Genomic DNA, 21,347 nt, shown 5'->3' with positions numbered 1-21,347 from the left:
CTGGACCTGGAGAGCGGCCGCGACGGTCCCCCGCCTGCGGGCTGGGCTGGGGCCGGAAGGTAGGTAGGGACGCGCACCTGGAAGGAGCGCGCGCGAGGGAGGGAAGGCTGGGAGTCAGAACCGGGAAAGGGTGGCGCGGAGCAGCGAGGGAGGGAAGGAGGCGAGAACGAAGGAGCGGGCGCGGTGCGGGCGCTGGGGGCGGACGGGGTGGGGAAAGCCGCTAAAGCAAATTTGGGGCCGGACCAGGCAGCGTCCAGCTTTTAACCTGGGCAGTGGAGGCGGGGGAAGGAGCGAAAGGAGAGGGGAGGTGTGTGGGGCAGGGGTGGGTGGGGGGAGTTGGAAGCAAATGACATCACAGCAGGTCAGAGAAAAAGGGGCGAGCGGCAGTCACCGAGAAGAGTAGGGCATTTGGCACTAGGAGCTCGTGCCCGGTCTGCCCCAGCAGGGACCCCGGTGCTCCCAGAGACCATGCAGAGGTCGCCTCTGGAAAAGGCCAGCGTCGTCTCCAAACTTTTTTTCAGGTGAGAGGGTGTCCAGCTGAGCTTTGGAAGCACACGTGCCCAGGAAAGAGGAGGACGCGTGTATGGGCTGGATTTTGGGGAAAGTGGAAGAGTTTTTTTAAAAAGATGCGCTGTCATTCATTGTTATGGAGGAGAACGAGGATTTTGTGGAATAAGATAGAAAGCATTAGGAAGAGATAAAAGAATAAACTGAAGCCGATTGTGTGAATAAAGAGCCTTAGCTTAACCCTGAAATTTTAACTACTTGCAACTGAAAATCACTCTCAAGACCCAGATGTGCTACTGTGCAATTGTCTTCTTAGATTCTTCTAAGAAACTTGTGAATTATAAACTTGTTAATAACAAATACTTACGTTTGGCCCTTATTTTTCCCCCCTTCATGCCTTGGAAACTTAGAAGTCTTCTTGGCTCATGTACTACAAGTGCCATGCCTGCATGTAGTAGGTGCTCAGAAAACACTTGTTGACTGAATTTTGAACGTTTATAGGGGAGAAGTATAAAGTGGGTAATATGTGCTTAAAGTTTTTATTGTTATGATACTGAGTATATCTAACAAGTATTTGCCGCAATTCCATTATTCTTTCTTTTAAGAATGAAAGCAAATCCTTCGAAATATCCGTTTTAAAAAAAGCCAATTCTACAAGCTATACATTTTAAACGAGGGGTCAGAATTACCATGGAAATGTGAAACCATGGGAATAGATGCTGAAGTTAAACCAACTGACATTTAATAAATTGTACTCTTATCCTACTTTACGTGTGATGAGCCATAAAAGCTTGTGAACTTCATCTAATGAGATTTTAAAAAATAGAGTCTAAGTTCAGAGTCTTAGGCAAAGTGTAGTTAGATGTAGCATTTCATATTTGAAGTGTTCTTTGGATACTGTATCTACTTTATTTCTGTTATACTTGTATGAATGAATGAATAGGTTCAGCTCTCTCATGGGATATTACTTATCCCATTCATAATTATCTAATGAATCAGCATACTTAGGTATCAGAAAAGCCAAATACATTATAAATATGCTCATATGTGTGTGGGGGGAAGGAGCTTGGCTTTCACAGCTTTCTAATGTTTTATTCTCTGAATGTGCAGCAAACCTGGAACTCAGGTGCTAAGGAGAGGGCATAGGCCATAGAAGGAGAGCTCCTCCCTGTGGATGGGAGAGAAGGACTTTACTGTTTGGAATTGCCTCTTGGGTGGGTGTTTTCAGCACCTTTTGTTACTCCATCTGTACAAATGGGATTGTCTGTTGATCTGTTTTCCTGTTATTTACAAAATCAGAATGCTAATTGGCATAAATTGTAGCCTTTCTACTAGAGCACTTGGAGGAACCTAAATGCCATTCTGTCTAAAAATGCAGTTTTAAAAAAAATGCAGTTTTCAGAAGAATACATATCCCATGGCTACGTCTAAGTATAATACTGAGGAACTTTAAATGAGCTCATTGTTGATTTAAATTATATCATTGTTGGTCTATCAAAGTATTTTTTTCTTTTTTTAAAACAGATCACCTTATACATTTTAGTATAGTTTTAAAAATGCTCTCAGGTGGATTTGTTAAAAAATAAATATTATAATGGCTACTAAATGTGTGAAGAGCATACTCAGTCCTGCTCTTCAAACTACTTTATAATAAGTTGCTCTAAGAATAGGTATATTTTTAAAAGTTAAGTCCCTACTATTTATAGGAACTGACAATCACCTAAAGTACCAGTGATTATAAACTTCCTTCTGGGTTGTAATTCTGAAAGGGTAAGAAACGTATTTTCTGTCTTCGGATTAGACAGTAGTCCTGCTTAGTGGTCCAGGGTTTTAGGCTTTGGGTTCAGATTGTTTTGATTCAGATCCTGGATCTGCTACTTAGTAGCTCTGTGACCTGAGGCAAGTCCCTTAACATCTCTGTTTGTATGACTTCACCTTTAAAACTTGGACACTAGTAGGACCGATGTTTTAGGGGTTAATCTGTTGAGAAAATGCATGTAAAGTCGTTAACCTAGTAAATGTTAGCTGCCACTATTATTATTATTAATTACCATATTTTTACTTTCTTTACAATACCACATACCTTGTTTATATAAAATATTCAATTCATCTTTGTTGAATATAATTTTGTGACTATCCATCTGTATGTGCAATGGATGGGCCTAGATGAGAATTTAATTTAGGAAAAATCTTGTCCAACATGGCATTACCAGATATACAGGAAAAAAGTCATATGCTTGTATCATATGTTGTTAAATGCCTTAGAATTTAACTTTCTGAGTATGATCCATTCAGTTTCAGAGTCATAAAAGAGTAAAGTTGTTTGGTCTGGTTTATAGATTATATTAAATATCTCTTTTATTGTCTAGATTTTGTTACTGGGAAAACTGATAATGTTTAGGAAAAATTTAAGTACTTTCTTAATTTTGCATGAGTTTCACATCAAGTATGAAATTTGAAAGATATCTGAGGTGTCATAATGCATAAAATAATAATAATGTCAATATTATAAACATAACCTAAAAGAGAATTTCACCACAAAAATTCAAATAGTGTGCATCATGGAGACCAAGTTACATTAACTTAAAGCTTTTATGAAATACAAAGATGTTTTTAAACTAGAGGTGATATATTTGCATAGAATTTATAATTTATATACCAGTGCAATTGATTTACAAATGTTTACCAAGAGAGATTATGTTTTTCATTTTTGAGCAATTTGTCAAGTTTACATTTTCTAACTTTTCAAGGTGGTTATTCAGTTTGTTCTCTGTCTTCTCTCATGCCCTGAATTTCCCATATTCTCTTTAGATGTTAGATTGTGTACCAAACCATGTGTCAGATGACACAGCTTGAATTTTGGTCATGGTTTTCATACCAGAAGTCTAGATCTATACTTGAGGAATTGTCAGAGCCCCACAGAATCCATGTGTACAATGCCACAGGTTTCTTACAAGACTGGATATAGGGGCCCCCAATAAGTTCCACAGGTAAGTCTCAAGTAAGACCAAAAAGTAAACAAGGTTAGGCTCTAAAGTGGAAATTCAGCAAGGAGTCGCATATTGTAAGTCTCAGGTTAATAATAAGATAATTTAAGTTACTTTTGTAATCATTAAATACGAAGTAATGAGAGATTTTTAAATAAAGAGACTAGAATTTCTACATCAGGATGGGTGTGGTGGATCAAAGTAGCTACCAGTGAAATTCTGCCTCTGATCAGAATATTTTTGGATTCTTTTAATGGAATTAACTTTAAAACAGTATATAAATTTATTCTCATAAGTAGCTTCATTACCTTTTAGCCATTATTTTATAGTCATAGCTTGCTTTGGATTAAAAGTTATATTACTCAGACCGATCACTTGGACTTGCTTCTAAATGACTTTTGATTGTAGCTCAAGAAAGTATAAAGATTTTTCATCATAATTTGCTTTGTTAACAGCCAAGTGCTACTTAAGTTTAGGTATTATCATTCCAAAAATGTATTGCAAACTTTAAAGACATTTCTTAATGAAGAGAAACATAAGTGCTTTGAGCAACAGAAGATGATTACAACAAGTATGTAATGAAAGACCCATAAAGATGACAATTTTGAAGAGGACCACACTAATTTGGTTATATAAATTACAGTATATGTAAACAAAAAAATCCATCACAATGACTTTATATTTACATTTTATTTACTTTTGGCAAGGTGTGAGGAAATCTAAAGTTATGGCAGAGCCATAAGTATTTTTGCAGTTTGTCGGGGGTATTTATAGAAATGTTGCCAAGGGAGACCAGATGACCACTCAAACAAGGGCCTGTTCCTATCTTGATCAATACACATATTGTATCTCAGGTTCGTCTCTCAGACAAGGCTTAGACGATCCAAATCAAAAGAAATAGATGCATAAAACAAAATGCCAATGTGAGTTGCACAATTCGTTTTGAGATGTACAGCTGCCAAGGGTCCCTCAATAGCATGAGTTCATTTAGTCAGTCAGTGGGCAGATGCCATCCAGTGAGGACAGCCCAGGGTTCCCATACATTCCCTTGGCTTTGTCTCTTGTAGGAATTGGAGGAGGCCACTTTTGGGACAGGGGCCCCTCTGGAACAGTGTTGCCTGAACACTGACAAATGTTGACTCCCTACACCAGTCCCTTAAAATTCCTTTCTACCCATCTGTCTTTTGCTAATCATGATTTTTATGATACAGTTCAGATTTTCAACTTGGGATATGTGCCAATTTTGATTGATTTAACTCTCAGAGTTCTAAAAGTACCTCCTCTGCATGATATTACTAAAATTGTAATTATATATATTTTATTATATAAAATATATGTGTATATATAATTAAGTTTCTTTTAGTTCATTTTGCAAGTTTAAAAACTTCCTCCTTGGTTATGAAGTGTATTCCAATAGTTTTTATATGCTGGTTCAAATTATTACTCACTTAACTCTCTGGGAAGATTCTTATATACTTATAACACATACCATACAGTGTAACTGTAATATTCCATCCCTTGCTAAAGAGAGAAGTGGAATCAGTTTTCTTAACTGGTTCATTAATATTTTATGTTTGATGTGACAGTCAAAATACCCTCTAGAGCCAACTGATACACTAGGGAAATCATGGTTTTTCAGTTTTCCATTTATGTTTCATGGGAAGAAGTAGGAGTTAGTGTGATAATATTCAATGCATAAATGTTAAAACTTGTTTAAAAGGCCCTTGAATGATCCCCAGTATAAAATGTATTATTATTGTCAGTGTTGCTTCACAGGAACCTATAATTTCAGTGATAGAGCTACAATATAAGTATAGGATTGTAAAACCATCAGGGAAGGGTGTTAACCGTTTAGCGTGCAGCTATATGTTGTTTATCAAAACTTTAAAAACAGCTCTGACTCAGCAGCAATTTTGGCAATTTTGATTCCAGTGATTCCTGACGCATCTGTGTAGGGCTCTTCCCTGGAGCAAAATCCCTGTGATGCAATGATGTCAAGAGGAGAAAACAGATTATGATAGAGGTCTGATTGTTTGGGAACCCTGACTGAAGGCTTACTTTATAAATATGTTAACATTACTATTTCAGGTGCTTCTCTTCAGCTTCTAAGATTTTACCTTGTGGTCGTTTGAAAGTAAAATTAGCATTACAAAGTGGCTTTGCTATTGAGCCTAAGAGTTTAGGCTTCTTTTTGCAAGAAACCTGTAAAAATTCAATTAGGTTGCTTGATGTAGAGAACGAATATATTCTTACAGAGCTCTGAATGATCTGTTTTCACAGCTGTATCCAAGTCGCAAGACTTGTCAAGTTTGCTATTCTTTGTGCAGCTCTGTTAGCTTATTACTATCTTTTGACATCAATGACTCTTTCAAATTGTAAAGCCCTGGATGTCAGGGCCTTCTGTGACTTGTTTAGTATTCAGACCATTTCAAGACTCCTGCATGTAACAGTTTACTAAATATTTCTTTGTGATGATGATAATTCCATGGTGATCCATGGAGATTTATGGATATTGTAGATTGCTGACATTCAACAGTCCTGTAATACAGCATTATTCTGATAGAGAGAGGTCAAAGCGAGCAGGACCCTGGACAGATTTTCTAATACTTAGAGTAATTATTCCATGAAATATTTCTTATCTTCCTTTATAGCCAGGCCTTTGCCTTGCGGGAAGGCCTGCTTGCTAATTCCTTGCTCGTGGGGTCAAGAAGTGATTTGAAGATTTCTGCTAAGTCCTTATGGTTAGGATTCTTAGCTCTGAAACTGGACAACTGGGCTTTACTCTGATATAATCAGAGAATTCTCCCATAGGTTGCTTCAGAGAACTGAATCAGAGCAATACTGACTTTGTAGGTTATGATTCAGGGCAGCTTGGAGGATACCTTAATTCATTAATTTACCACCTTCTGTATTCTATGAAAGGCATTTTGAAGGTTGAGGTGGACAAGGAAGAAATTGGTGCTGCCTTCATGGAATGAGTTCTCTGAAACCCAGATTTTCAAGGGCTTATAGTAACCCTCCCTGGGCATCTAATCCAGTCTTAGACCGGTTAAGGAAGGCTTGCTGCAGGAGTGACTCTTGAGTTGGCACCTATCCAGACAAAAAGGGTAGGGCTGGGTTAGGAAAAATTTAAACACAGAAGCGGCAGACTGTGTGTAGGACTGACAGCAAAAGCGAGCATAGCACCTTCAAAAGAGTCAAAGAAGTTCCCTGTAACTGGAGCATAAGATGTGTGACAAAGATTTGTGGGAGCTGGGTCTGGAACTCTAGCGAGGACCAGATCATAAGGGGCTTGGTGAACTTTGTCTGGGCTTTATCATACTGGAAGTGAAAAGCCTTGGCTTTCTAGCAGGGGAGCAATGTGTCCAGTTCAAAGCTGTTGCAGTTTTGCAAAAAACGGATGAACTGAAAGAGTAGCAGTTGGGATAGAGAGAAAGATGGATTTGAAAGACATTAGGAGGTAAAATCAACAGGTTTGGTAATTGATTAGATGTGGAAAGTGAAGAAGAGAGAAGAATCAAGGATGCTGTCTAGATTTGCTGACATGGGTAACAGTGGGTGATGGTGACGCTTGCTGAGGGCAGAGGTTTCAGTTGGAGGAGGCATCTTGGGGGGGAGGTGGAGGCTTATGCAGACTCTCAACTTCTTTTTTTTTTTTTTAAGAAATTCACGTTATTTATTTATTTATTTATTTATGACTGTGTTGAGTCTTCGTTTCTGTGCGAGGGCTTTCCCCAGTCGCGGCAAGTGGGGACCACTCCTCATCGCGGTGCGCGGGCCTCTCACCATCGCGGCCTCTCTTGTTGCGGAGCACAGGCTCCAGACGCGCAGGCTCAGTAATTGTGGCTCACGGGCCCAGCTGCTCCGTGGCATGTGGGATCTTCCCAGACCAGGGCTCAAACCCATGTCCCCTGCATTGGCAGGCAGATTCTCAACCACTGCGCCACCAGGGAAGCCCTCAACTTCTTTTTAAAATGAAAACGGAAATGATGCATATGGCTCAAGGCCAGGTAATATGATTATTTGAAAACACATTGAAGTGATTTAGAGCTTTAGGTGAGAGAGATTTAGATGTCAGAGGTGACAGTCAGAATTGTAAATACATCCCTCACACTGTTCAGTAAAGTCCGGGGTGGTATCTAGGTGATAATTTAAAGTGCTGACTTTTTGGGCTTTATTGTGATATGGAGTCACCTGAGAGTGTGTCAGAAAAAAAGCAGCGGTATACTAGGGACAGCACTGGTTAAATTCTACCTAGAAATTCTACTTAGCACCCTCCCAATACCCTCCCCTGCAAACCCACCAACTGATATATGAAGGGTCCCCACCCCACCATAACTTCACACATTTAAACAGCAGTTTTTACACAGCTGATTTCTATGATCATAGACGTTTAAGAAGGACATATGAAAATTCACTGGGGCTTCAAGTATTGTCTGCAGTGATTGAAAAAAAAGATTTTCTGCAATACAATCTGAAAAAAATATAACTGAAAAAGGTAATGCATGATCATTAGCAAAAAGGTATTTCAAAGTTACAGAAATATATAATGTAGAATGTGTAAGCCCATGGGTAACACTGTGGTTTCAATATATATTTTAAACTCTAATTTAATACCTAATACCACTATTAAATTTTGTTAATCTGAAAAAAAAAAGATTCTCCTACTCTTGAAAAGATTACGTATCATTGTTTTATGTTAAAACCTTGAACCTGTTAAAACACACAGAGCTTTCTTAGCATTGCCTACATAGGTGCAGCTACCTTCTACCCAACTTCACACCCACCCCCAATACCTAGTGAAATTCTTAACTGAAGTTCTTAACTTCAAAAAGGGACCCAGGAGTTTCATCTGTTACCAGTCAGACCATTGTGTGAAAATTAAGCTTAATAGGCAGAATCCTAGAGGATTCACAGCTGACAGCTGTGTTTCGAGGAGATTCAAGGCCAGACCTTGGAGCCCAGTATTGGCTATGGGAGCAACAAGAAAATGAAGCCACTGCTGGCCAGGATTAGCAGTCCTCATAGAGGCGGCATACTGGAGAAACTTTATAAGAAGCTCTCTTTGCACATTTTATTTATTTTAAATATCTCTACGAACTCTGGAAAATAGAGCAACAACAACAAAGCTGTACTTTTTTCAGCCAAAATCCATTGCTATCCTTTAGATCAGGGGTCGGCAAACTTTTTCTGTAAAGGGCCAGATAGTAAATATTTTCAATGTGTGGGCCACGTAGTCTCTGGCATTGTAGGAAAGCAGCCATAGACAGGACGCAAACAAATGGGCATGGCTGTGTTCCAATAAAACTTTATTTATGGGCACTGAAAATTGAATTTCATATAATATTTTTTTTAAAAAGTCTATTGCAATAAGCTTCAGAATTTGCAGCTTTAAAATTACTTAGTTTTAAATAAAGATCTAGGAAAAATTTCAGGGCTCATTTGTAATTAACATTAGTGTATTCAATAATTGAGTAATTTTAAAAGTAACTGAAACACTTAGACATGCAAAGTGGACTTTTCAGAAGAGGGAACAGTAGTTTAACATTAGATTAGATATTAACTTCTCAGAATAGTTTTGTCTTATAGGAACCTACTGACCATTTCTTCTTTGCTTCTTTTTTGCATATACTTTTTTTTTTGATGCGTCCTTTAAGGTATAGGCTCTATCTTATCCATCTTTTGGTTCCAGCACCTGTCTGACTCCCTGGTGAATAGTAGGCCTTTAAAATATACTTGTTGAATGAATAAAACTTGACTAATTCAGTTTATGTTTATGCTTCTAAAATTTAATTTTTGATGGAAATGTAAAAATTTACTTATAAATATGAGATTTTAAAAACTTTCCATTTGACTTTTCTGAAGATAAAATATCAATTTTGAATAAAAATATTAGTTGCTTTACCAAATCCATGAATTCTAAAGTATAACAAAATAGGAAAATTGGTTTCTATGGTTTGCTTTCTTGTGTGGGTTACAGGACTTTCTAGGAAAATACCAGGTTAAGTTAGTACACTATTATTTTTCTTCAGAAGATCAATGCTTTGCTAAAGATGAGCTTTCCACCTGAAATGTTTTTTCTCTTCAAATATCATGTGAGTATTCTGGGTGCCTGACAGTTTAATTTTAAAACAGATTATTTAAATGATTATTTCCAGAATTTCTTCCTAAATGTATATACCACAATCTAGTCTTAAAAAAAAAAAAAGACCTTAAACTCATTTTTGTCTTGGACCTCTGAATACATTTTTCAAAATAATAAATAAGCTGATGAAATATTTATTACCAAAAGAACGTCTCCTTTCAATCAAAGATAGGGTTGGCTTCTGAAACTCACGTTAGCCTCTTTTCCACCGCTTTTCATCTGAGATCTATTAGAGTTAATCTCTCCTATCCATAAAAGTGAATGTATATCTTGTATATATGGACTGTGAACAAAAGTGCACAAATAAATCCCCTACAGATTAATTTGATTATGGAGCAAACTTGGCTCAACATCATTAATGTAATTAAACAATAGGTATTTTCATAAATCAGTTTCATAAATCAGAGCATAAAATATACAACGACAATGAGATCCAAAATTTTATTCACTATATTAAGAGTTTATAAGACTGATGAAACTAAAGCTCCAATTTAGCCATCCCAATAACATCAGAGCTAAGTTTTTTTTTAAATTAATTTATTTTTTATTTATTTATGGCTGTGTTGGGTCTTCGTTTCTGCGCGAGGGCTTTCTCTAGTTGCGGCAAGTGGGGGCCACTCTTCATCGCGGTGCGCGGGCCTCTCACTATCGCGGCCTCGCTTGTTGTGGAGCACAGGCTCCAGACGCGCAGGCTCAGTAGTTGTGGCTCACGGGCCCAGTTGCTCCGCGGCATGTGGGATCTTCCCGGACCAGGGCTCGAAACCGTGTCCCCTGCATTGGCAGGCAGATTCTCAACCTCTGCGCCACCAGGGAAGCCCCAGAGCTAAGTTTTTATGCAATTTTATTAGCTAGAAAGACAACCACTGTAAAATGAACTCATTAATGTAAAAGTAATTTTTGAAATACTAATGTGATTTTTATTCATTCATTTATTCATGCATGCATGCCTTTATTCAGTATAAATGTTGAATCTCTGATATATTCCAGGATATAGCAGTTTGAAGGCTTAGGCCACATATCAAAATGTATTATACATTCTAATTATTCTTTTACTGGAATTTTCAGATTGATATTTTTAATGAGGCAATGTTATATTCTCTTTGGAGCAAAGGCCATCGTATATATCTATAGATTTTCCCTTACTCCATTTAATGAAGGGGGCCTAAATTTTTTTATTGATTTACCAAATGACTGTATAAAGGTCATCTCACATAATAAACTTTTCTAAAGTCAACAGTATAATTCCTTGACAGCAAATATTGTTTGATGTATTTAAAATTTTTAAAAATACTTCCTATGAAATGTAAAGATAAGATCATTACATTTAGAAATGTATATTGGATTTAGTCCTTGAACACAGTCTTTGGATCCACTGAGGTGTTAACTTGTAACTTGGCAGCCTTTTTGAACTCTCATACAAGGTTTTGCTGATTCAATTGTTTCTGTTTCTGCCAAGGGTAGCCACACAACTCTTGTCTTTCTTGAGTCACGGTCTGTCACTCCAGCCACTATTACTGCAAAGTAGAGTCAGGTTCTGGGGTTAGTAGACATGTATGTTATTATTAAAAAACAATGAGTTGCCAAATTTCCTATCAATGAAAATTTGATCAAAGTTTAGTTATTCTGTTGGAAAAGAAATCTAGCTAGAAACAGGATTAAGAAATTCTTTTTTTTTTCTTTTGGCTGCTTTGGGTCTTTGTTACTGCGCGTGGGCTTTCTCTAGTTGCGGCTACTCTTCATTGCGGTGTGCAGGCTTCTCACTGCGTTGGCTTCTCTTGTTGTGGAGCACAGGCGTGCGGACTTCAGTAGTTGTGGCACACAGGCTCAGTAGTTGTGGCTCGCGGGCTCTAGAGCGCAGGCTCCGTAGTTGTGGCGCACCGGCTAAGTTGCTCTGCGTCATGTGGGATCTTCCCAGACCAGGGCTCGAACCCGTGTCCCCTGCACTGGGAGGCGGATTCTTAACCACTGCGCCACCAGGGAAGTCCCAAGAAATTCTTTAGGTAAATACTTATGCTCTTAAAATTAGAAGCCCTTCACAAATATCAGTATTTTCTATAGCTTTAGATAAGTGCTTCTCAAATTGCCAGTCACCTGCTCAAAAAATATATTAAGATAGATCTATCTATCTATAATATATCTTACGTTAAATATGCAGATTCCTAGGTCCCACTCCATATCAACTAAATCCAGAATCTCTGGGAGAGTGCAACTATAATCTTGATTTTTTGTTTTCTGTTTGTTTGTTTGTTTTTTACATTTCAGGTGTTTCTTTTTGCATACTGAAGTCTAAGAGCCATTAAGTTAATCTTAAGAAAGTGGGTTTAAATGGCCCAACTAGTGCTTTTCAACCTTAATGAAAGATTGGGAAACTGCAGATTTGAGGACAAAAAACAGGATTCTACCACATAATCATAAAATGTGGGATATGGAGGTGATTCCATCTTTTCCCAGCTCCACTAAACTTGTCTTTCCTAACATTCTTCTTTAAAAAAAAAAAAATTTTTTTTATTGCAGTATAGTTGATTTACAATGTTTTGCCAGTCTCTGCTGTACAGCAAAGTGACTCAGTTATACACATACAGACATTCTTTTTTTATATTCTTTTCCATTGTGGCTTATCACAGGATATTGAATACATTTCCCTGTGCTATACATTAGGACCTTGTTGTTTATCCATTCTAAACGTAATAGTTTGCATCTACTAACCCCAATCTCCCAGTGCATCCCTCTCCCTTGGCAACCATAAGTCTGTTCTCTATGTCTATGAGTCTGTTTCTGTTTTGTAGATAGGTTCATTTGTGCCATATTTTAGATTCCACGTATAAGTGATATTATATGGTATTTGTCCTTCTCTTTCTGACTTACTTCACTTAGTATGATAATCTCTAGTTGCATCCTAACATTCTTCTTTTTTAATCTTAGGATCCAAGGAAGAGAATTTTGAAAGTTCACATTTTTTTTTTTTTAGAAAATTAACAATAGAAATATAGATATTGTTCAACTTGCCACAGAATTCAAAATTTCCTCTTAAATAGTTCTTGACATCTGCAGTTTTGCCTCCAGTATCTCCTAACATTTACTAAGCACTTTCTATGTACCAGGGATTATACGTATTATCTCAGTGAATTCTTCAAATAATTTTAGATAGAGTCTACATGTAAGAAATATGTAGTTTAGAAAGATTAAAGAGCTTATGCAAGGCCACCCAGCTAATTACTGTGAAGTCAAGACATGAACTTACATTGATCTCTAGAACTCTTAACCAGTGTATCACACTATCCAACAATCTAGAATGGAATTGGTAAATTATATAATTTCACTTAATTTTGTATATAGGTTTTCTTAATTTTCTTGTCTCTGAAATTTATTTTTGATACATGTATTATCAATAATATTATTTAAATAAGGCATTAGACTCTGTTCTTCTTGCAAGTGCCAGGAGCATGCCCTCTTACAGTGTTTTGCATGGATCCATATGACAAACTACTTGAGGTGGAGAGAGGTGAAGAGGGAAGGATGGGGAGGGGAAGGGAAGGGTCTTGTCTTAGGTTAATGAGGTCTTTAAAATTCTAAATGTCCAGTTAAAGAGTGAGAGATGTGATCGGCCAAAGGCATGCCATTAGCCAACCATTGTTACATGGACACAGCTCAGTTTCACAAAACGTGACCCAGACGGCACTTCTTATCCTTATTTGTTCCATCCAGGTACTAATAATCTCCCTTCATCTTTTTCATTTTCTAAATCTAGCTTCCTGCCTTCTTCCACTTTGTCAAACCTACTGAGCTAGGCTTTCTGTTGCGTTTTTGTATCCATTCTTCTTACCTTACCAACTTAATCCCCTCCGTTGAGTTCCAGGTTCAGTCACTTCAGTGTTCCTCTCACCACCACCCACCCTCTTTGGTGTCCTGTTCTGATCACCAGTCCCTGGTTGTTCATCACTCATGTCATTTGTTTCTTTATGTTTACTCTTACTGTATTTCTTGGGGCTGAAGGAAGAGGCAGTCACCTCGCAGATGGTTCTTCAACTTGATGTTTGACACTTTGTATGTATAAATCTTGGATTTTCCTAGTGCAGTGGTTTTTACAATTTTTTAAAAACAATATTTTTATCAGTGAATCCAGAATCCAAAGGAAATCTTCCATGGAACTGCAACATATGCAAATAAAAGTGACAATAAAAGACAGTAAGTCCTCCGTAAATACAAAGATATAGGTAATCTCCTGCCCCCAGATAAGGGCTGAAATGACTATATAACATTTACGTGCTCTTTTCTTGGTCCTACATGCTTACATTTTTCACATTATGCTTCTGAAATTGAGATGACTCTTATAATTGATGTCAAAAGAAACCTGTCAGCCATCAGGCACAGGAATAACTTGAAATATGGGAGCTTAGCAGTTCATAGAAGGTATATCTTCCCGTAACTTCAGTTGAATTATTTGCATTGGTTGTACCCCACAAGGTTGACTTTTAACTTAAATTTAGTTTCTTGCTTGAAATTTCTTGAGAAAGATTATTCTGTGATCTAGTTTTGAAAGAACAGTAATTATTTAGTCTGAAGTTTGTCTGGCATACCAAGCACTGTAATTAAGGTAGAAGTTGCCCAAGCTCAGCACTTTGCTTTACTTTGAAATTATACTGCCTGTCCTACAGGTGAAGGTGGTGTGAATGCAACTTGTCACTTGTAACCCTATTCATAACTGTGAATACCAAGAATAATCCAAAAGTATATTTTTGACCTGAATGTTAAGAAGGCTTAGAAGAAAACTTTAATTATGGCACTGAAGGAGGAAGTGGTGTGTAATTGTGTGAATTAAGTATATAATACTGAAAAAAAATTTTTTTTAACTGTGTATATTTAATTTAGAGGGGCTTTTTAGGAAAGGCCATTATTACACTGATGATGCATCTTGTAATCAATGTCACCTTACTGTTGAGTAAGCATGGTAAAATATTGTAAAACCAAGATAATATCATATGCTTCTTGTTATCATTCCCTGGGGATTGCACAACTCTCTGTTAGGCTGGAATGAAACCTTGTATAAGCAGGTATGCCAGAGATATGATGGGCTGTTAATTGAGCTTGGTGCACGTCTATATATGCATGTCTTGGTGCATGTTCACTATAGACTGTGTTCACTTGGTTTATAGTGAATATGCTCATTTATGCAGTGTGGATATAACCAATGACAGATTGCAATATGTTTAAATAGGTTCAAAGAGATGTCAGGGGAAGCTTTCCTACACAGTGGACACTAAATGAGTTAGCCTTAAAGTCCAGGATAATGTTTAGATGGATCCAGTGTGTTAAAATTTTCATATAACAGTTTTGCGAATGTGTGATGTTTTTTATTCTTATTTTTAGAATAGCAAAACATACTTTAAAATATTGACATTTCAGATCAAAAGTTGTTGAACTCTAGGAAGTATCTCAGGGGAACACTAGGTGTTGGGGTCCATAGTTTGAAAGCCACTGAACTAGTTTTTCCCCCATATTCGTTGGTCTCGACCTTCCCTTGAGTCCTCATTTCATCCATCCTATACTCTTAGAAAATAATCTCACATTTGACTTTGTCTCTATCCTTATTGTCAACTCTTAAGTAGCAATATATAGGGGAAGAAACATGTACTTTGGAATCAGACAGACCTGGCTTGAATCCTTGCTCTGTGACTTAACAACAATATGATCTTGGGTAATTTACTTAACTTTGATGATGATGTCATGCTCATCAGTGCAGTGAGTTCTCCTCCTCTTAACACAGCTCAGCATTATTATGAGACCTAATATTGATTGAGTGTTTAATATGTGTATTAGTGTTCTCCAGAGAAATGAAACCAATAGGAGATATATATATATATATATATATATATATATATGTGTATATATATATATATATGTATATACATATATATGTATATAAAAGGATTTATTACAAGGAATTGGCTTACATGATTATGAAGGCTGGCAAGTCCCAAATCTGCAGCATAGGCTGGTAGGCTGGAGACCCAGGAGAGCTGATGTTCCAGTTTTATTCTGAAGGCAGTCTCCTGGAGAATTCTCTCTTGTTTGGTCAGGCCTGCATTTTTGTTCTATTCAGGCGTTCATTTGATTGGATGAGACCCACCCACGTTATGGAGGGCAATCTGTTTTGTCCAACGTCCACCAATTTAAATGTAAGTCTCATCCCAAAACACCCTCTTACCATCATGCTCTTATAAGACAGTGCATTAGTTTGCTAGGGCTGCTGTAACAAAGTACCAAAATCTGGGCGGCTTAGACAACAGAAATGTAATGTCTCACAGTTCTGAAGGCTAGATGTGTCTGAGACCAAGGTGTCAGCCGGTTTGGTTTCCGCTGAGGCTCTGAGAGACAATCTGTTCCATGTTCTCCTCCAGCTTCTGGTGATTTGCTGGCACTCTTTGACTTATAGACACCTCACTTTGGCCTCTGCCTTCATCTTCACGTGGGATTTTCCCTGTGTGCCTGTCTCTGTGTCCACATTTCCTTTTTTTTCTAAGGAGACCAGTCATATAGGTGTAGGGCCCACTCTAATGAACTCATTTTAACTTGGTCACCTCCATAAAGATCACGTTCTGAGGTACTTGGTGTTGGAATTAAAATATATCTTTTTTGAGAGGAGCACAATTCAACCGAGAATAGTAATAGTTTTCAGGAGCAGAATGAGCTATGGAAGCAATTTGAAACTCTAAAGTATAATACATACAGAGGGTTACACTAATTTATGAAATTTTTTAAAAAGCTGCGTTTACCTCATCTGTAATGGTACACAGGTAACATGGAGACAATGTCAAGTACGTCAGGTGACATGACATGGGAACGGTCAAGAAGGGTCAAAATAAAAGGGTCCAGTTGTTCTTGAGAAGACTGAAGAACAACTTTCCATTTATGAAATTTTGGTACATCTCCACTGAGAGTAAATAGCTTGAAGGCCAGACATTAGAATGTTTTGGTAATGAAGAGTGTTAAAAATGAAAACATTTTATTGAGGAGAATTAAATAATTTTGGCTGGAAGTTTTAGAATTATTGGCTTTAACTTATGACTCAGAAAAGGGGCATAACTGTTAATAAAGAGTGGTCCCTGGAAAAGTATAGGCACCCTCACATTTGCATTGCATTTACCATTGACTTGGACAATATTTTCACTTTTTTTTTTTTTTTTGCTTTTAATACATTTGATCAAGAGTAATGGCTGGGCAACACCTATTTGCCATCATATCAGTGTTCTCACATGGGCTATAAACATATCAGGTTTGAGTAATAAATTAGTTAACACTTTAATTCATTCAGCTTTTACACTGCCTCAGACACTGGACCAGACAATGGAGATATAAAGATATATATTACAACTACATTGTCCTCAGGAAGTTAATCTTATGAGGGAAATAAACTAGCAAAGTATAATGTGGTAACATATATTTAACCGTTTAAAAAATAATTGAGTGACAGTTATGTGCTATGCTCTGTGGTAGGCAGGGAATACAGCAGTAAAAAAAATCTCTAAGGTATTTGCCCTTGGGGAGTTTATAGTCTGGCATGTTTGGAAACACGGGGGTTTGGCAGACAAGCAAATAGACAGTAGTGACACCTCAGGTGGAGGAAGTACAGGAGAGAATGGAGCGCATGGGAGGAAAATTAAACCTAGATTGTAGAGAGACACACATAAGTCATATGAAACTATTTCAATGCATTTGAGATTTTTGGGAAATAGAGGTCAGGTTTTATTTTGAGGAAGTTATTACTTTTTCTTCAGTGTGACCTGGCATTTGGCTGGTGTTGGAACAAAACCAAAAAAATGCTGTATCAACTGATACGAATAGGAGAATCCTTTAAAAAATTAAGAGCCATCTTATTATCAATGGTTTCATCCAGTGAGAGCTCCTGCAGAGTTTAAAAGGAAGAGAATCTGGCTTGATGTTTCCTTTAAAGTTCTTTTTCCTAACGTGTATATGCAAGCAAGAGATTATGACATTCTGAAGTAAAAATAATTCTTAAATGCCTGTAAAAATGATTTGCACTAAACTATCATCATTTGTGTTAATGATTTCTGTTTTTAAGGACCTGATTGCAAAGGTGACTGTTCTGAACTTTTAAATTGCTTGTTAGGATCTAATGATTCAGTCATCCATTATTGCGTGTTTTGCTATTGGGGGAAAAAGTAACTTAGGTTATTTTGTGGATCTTTATTTACTTATATGTTGCCTATATGAAAAAAAGATGTAGAGATTAAGTGAAGAGGATTTAAAGTAAGGCTCTTGCAGTGAAGTCTTATTTCCATGATAAACCTTGAACCAATGGCTGTCTCCATTCTCTGCTTCTGTCAGGCACCTTTTTTTCCTGGGATTCACACTGGGGATGAGTGAGGGTTCAGCCACTACTGTTCTCCTCCCCTTACATCTCATAGGAGTTTTACTGTCAGTGTCCCTCTTAGTGATATCAAGGCTCCAAGAAAATGAAAAATAGCATTAACATTGCTCCAGAACCTCAGGAACAGGATCTGATACTTAAATCCTGAGTCATACAATGTGTCTACAAGCACTCCCCACCTTGCCAAAGCAGGGAGAAATAAAGAAGATGCTAAATTTACCTTTTAATGCTATAATTTGTGATGTGTTTTCTAGAGGGTGAACTAATAAAATGGAAGATAAAAATGGGTTAAAATGCAACCAATGACCAAATTCCATATATAGTTTGAAGATGGGGAATTATCTGCAGCTGAGAAGTCTGAATACAATGCCATAAGGCTCTTTGAATCCTGAGAAATTATCATGAGTAACAGCAGGATAACAGTATAACAGAACATACAGCATATACAAGTTAAAGAGAAAGTTAAGATAAATGAGAAAAATTCTAGAATTTGACTGATCGTTTATCTGGCTAGAGGATTCCAAGCAGAACCCTAGAGACTAGATTTATCATGCCTAAATTTAAAAAATCATCAGCTTTGTCTTCCTGATGCGTCGTGTTTGTATGTTACCCTTGGAAGATTCATTCTTAACCATCTTCATCTTAAAACATTTCTGAGGTTGTCTCCAACCTCCATTTTACCATTCCACCTATCAAGCAAAATAAACAAGTAAACATCCTCAAATAAACTATGTTAGGTGGACTTAGACTGCTTTTTTTTTTTTTTTTTTTTAATTTTGGGAAAAGTTGCTTTGAGGCAGTAACTGGAAAGCAGGTGTCACAGAGGATTTAATAAGTAGTGATTTTTTTTGTACACATGGTGAGGGGTCATTAAGTCATTTGGAGGTTGAAGGTCATGAGAGTCTAGCATGTGATTTGCCTATTACAGCTCATACAAAACAGATCACTGACTCCACAGCCCAGAGCTTCTCAGAGGATTTCTGTCCCCAAGAGGGGAGAGTTATCTCCATATTGCGAGAAAGACTTTAGCAGAGAAATATCAAGTGGCCTTGACTCCAGATGTTGAGTTAATTCTAGAACGGCAACCCTGACTCCGAAGGACATGGGGATTTCATTGCCGAAGGATGAAGAAGCCTGTTAGAGAGTGTTTACTTTGGGTCCTAGTGATGGTGTCTGAACAAACTAGGTGAACAAAGAGCTTCAATAAGGGATTCAGAGTTCTATAAAAAAGTGAGGGAATAAATGGGTTAATTATAAAACAAATACCAGTTAAATCAATATATCATGTGGGAGATATCCTTACATCACTCATGTGAAGTATGTTTTGTTCCTACCTTAAAAGATAACGTAGAACTTGTTTCCCTTCTTTTCCTTTCAGCTACCACTGGGCATGCTTGAAACTGCTTCTCTGCTCTGTTGCTAGTATGGAATTGTCTAAAATAATAGTAATAGTGGTGATTTTCTGATAGTCACACAAGTTTCTCTCTGTAAGCTTTTACAAATGCCAGCCAGTAACCCAGTGGCATTTCTACCATAAAATCAGAAGGCCAATCCATTTCCCCTCTTCCTTATTTTCTTGGTTTCAGATATATTTCTTATTGCTAATGGAAATAAAAATCAGAAGTTAGACAGCAATGTTATCACTTGTCTTTCTTGGTTAGTAAAGAGCTCCTAAAAGTGAACTCATACAAGATGCAGCAATTTTATTGGTAGTTAATCATCCTATCTTTCTAGCCAGTTGTTCCAGCTATAATCAATTTCGTGTCTCTTATTTGTGGCTTCATGCCCAGATAGAATAAAAATCAAACTAAAACCATGAAACAATGCTCTGAGGCTGCTTTTCTAAAGTACACGGACTTGGGCTATTTTTTGTAGCATTGCTTATTGTCTCTCAATTGCTTGAGTCCCTGAAATCCAATACATGTGAATGGCTTAAGTATAGCTGTTAGAAGTGGTCTTTTTATGCCAATGCTACTCCCTCACCATTCTTATTTTTTCTGTATTCATAGTAGTTCCAGCAATTAAGTGCTTTGCTTGTGGGGGCCAGGAATAAACGATTTATATGACTCATGTTTCATGTCCTCAACCCTTGGAGCCTTTCGTGGGCTTTGCACAGAGTCTTAATCACTTGTAGCAGCTACCCAGGCACTGACATATATGAAAGGGTTTAGAGTGTCAAAGTCACCATAATAAAAATGTGCATTTCACCAACTCTAGGAGGGAAAATCAAACATTTGGGAAAAGTTTCTAAAATCCATGCTAACAATTGATTTCTTTATGCTGTTTGTCGTAATACCAGCTTTTTTGAGATATAATTCACATACCAAAAAATTTACCTACTTAAAGTATACAAGAGGTGTGTAACTATCACTACAACCAATTTTAGAACACTTGCATCACCCCAAAAAGAAACTCCATACCCATAAGCAATCATTCCCCATTCCCTCCTTCACCTCCACCCTGGACAACTACTAATCCACTTTCTCCATAGGTGTGCCAGTTCTGGACATTTCATATAAATGAAACAATGTGGTCTTTTGCGACTAGCTTCTTTCACTTAGCATAATGTTTTCAAGATTCATCCAAGTGGTAGCATGTATCAGTATGTCATTCTTTTTTATCGCTAAATAATATTCAAGTTGTAGGATTATACATTTATCCATTCAGCAGTTGGTAGATATTTGGATTGTTTCTATTTTTTGCTTATTATAAAAAATGCTGTTATAAACACTTGTGTACAAGTTTTCATGTGGACATATATTTTCATTTCTCTTGGGCATACACCGAGGAGTGGAATTGCTAGGTCATATGGTGACTTTCTGTTTAATATTTTGAGTACCTTTCAGATTGTCTTCCAAAGTGGCTGCATCATTTTACATCCCCACCAGCAGGGTATAAGGACTCTAATATTATTTTCCACATCTATGTCAACACTTATCGTTACGTGTCTTTTTGATTATGGCCTTTCTAGTGGGTGTGTAGTAGAATCTCACTGTGGTTTTGATTTGCATTTCTCTAATGGCTAATGAGGTTGAACATCTTTTCATATGTTTTGGGGTGTTTGTATATCTTCTTTGGAGAAATGTCTGTTCAAATCCTTTGCCAATTTCTAAATTGGGTTGTCTTTTTATTACTGAGTTGTAAGAGTCCCTTGTATGTTCCAGATACAGGTCTCTTATCAGATATATGATTTGCAAAAATTTTCTCCCATTCTCTGGGTTATTTTTCTACTTTATTGATGGTCTGCTTTGAGGCATAAAAGTTTTATAATTTGATGATGTCTAATTTATCTATTTTTTCTATTGTTGCTTATGCTTTT

The 21,347-nt window shown here is 37.2% G+C and overlaps 1 protein-coding gene across 3 annotated transcripts in view; it reads left to right on the top strand.

Annotated features, from left to right (window-relative positions):
• The first annotated feature begins 389 nt into the window (after positions 1-389).
• Positions 390-21,347, top strand: part of CFTR (CF transmembrane conductance regulator) — a 195,072-nt gene continuing 174,114 nt past the window's right edge. For all 3 annotated transcript variants that reach the window (XM_036864463.1, XM_036864464.1, XM_036864462.1), the window contains exon 1: positions 390-521. In XM_036864463.1, the coding sequence (XP_036720358.1) occupies positions 469-521 (53 nt within the window). In that variant the 5' untranslated portion in view covers positions 390-468. The remainder of the gene's footprint in view (positions 522-21,347) is intronic.

Source organism: Balaenoptera musculus, chromosome 9 (assembly GCF_009873245.2).
Source record: "Balaenoptera musculus isolate JJ_BM4_2016_0621 chromosome 9, mBalMus1.pri.v3, whole genome shotgun sequence".
NCBI lineage: Eukaryota > Metazoa > Chordata > Mammalia > Artiodactyla > Balaenopteridae > Balaenoptera > Balaenoptera musculus.
This window is presented reverse-complemented; position numbering and strand designations above follow the sequence as displayed.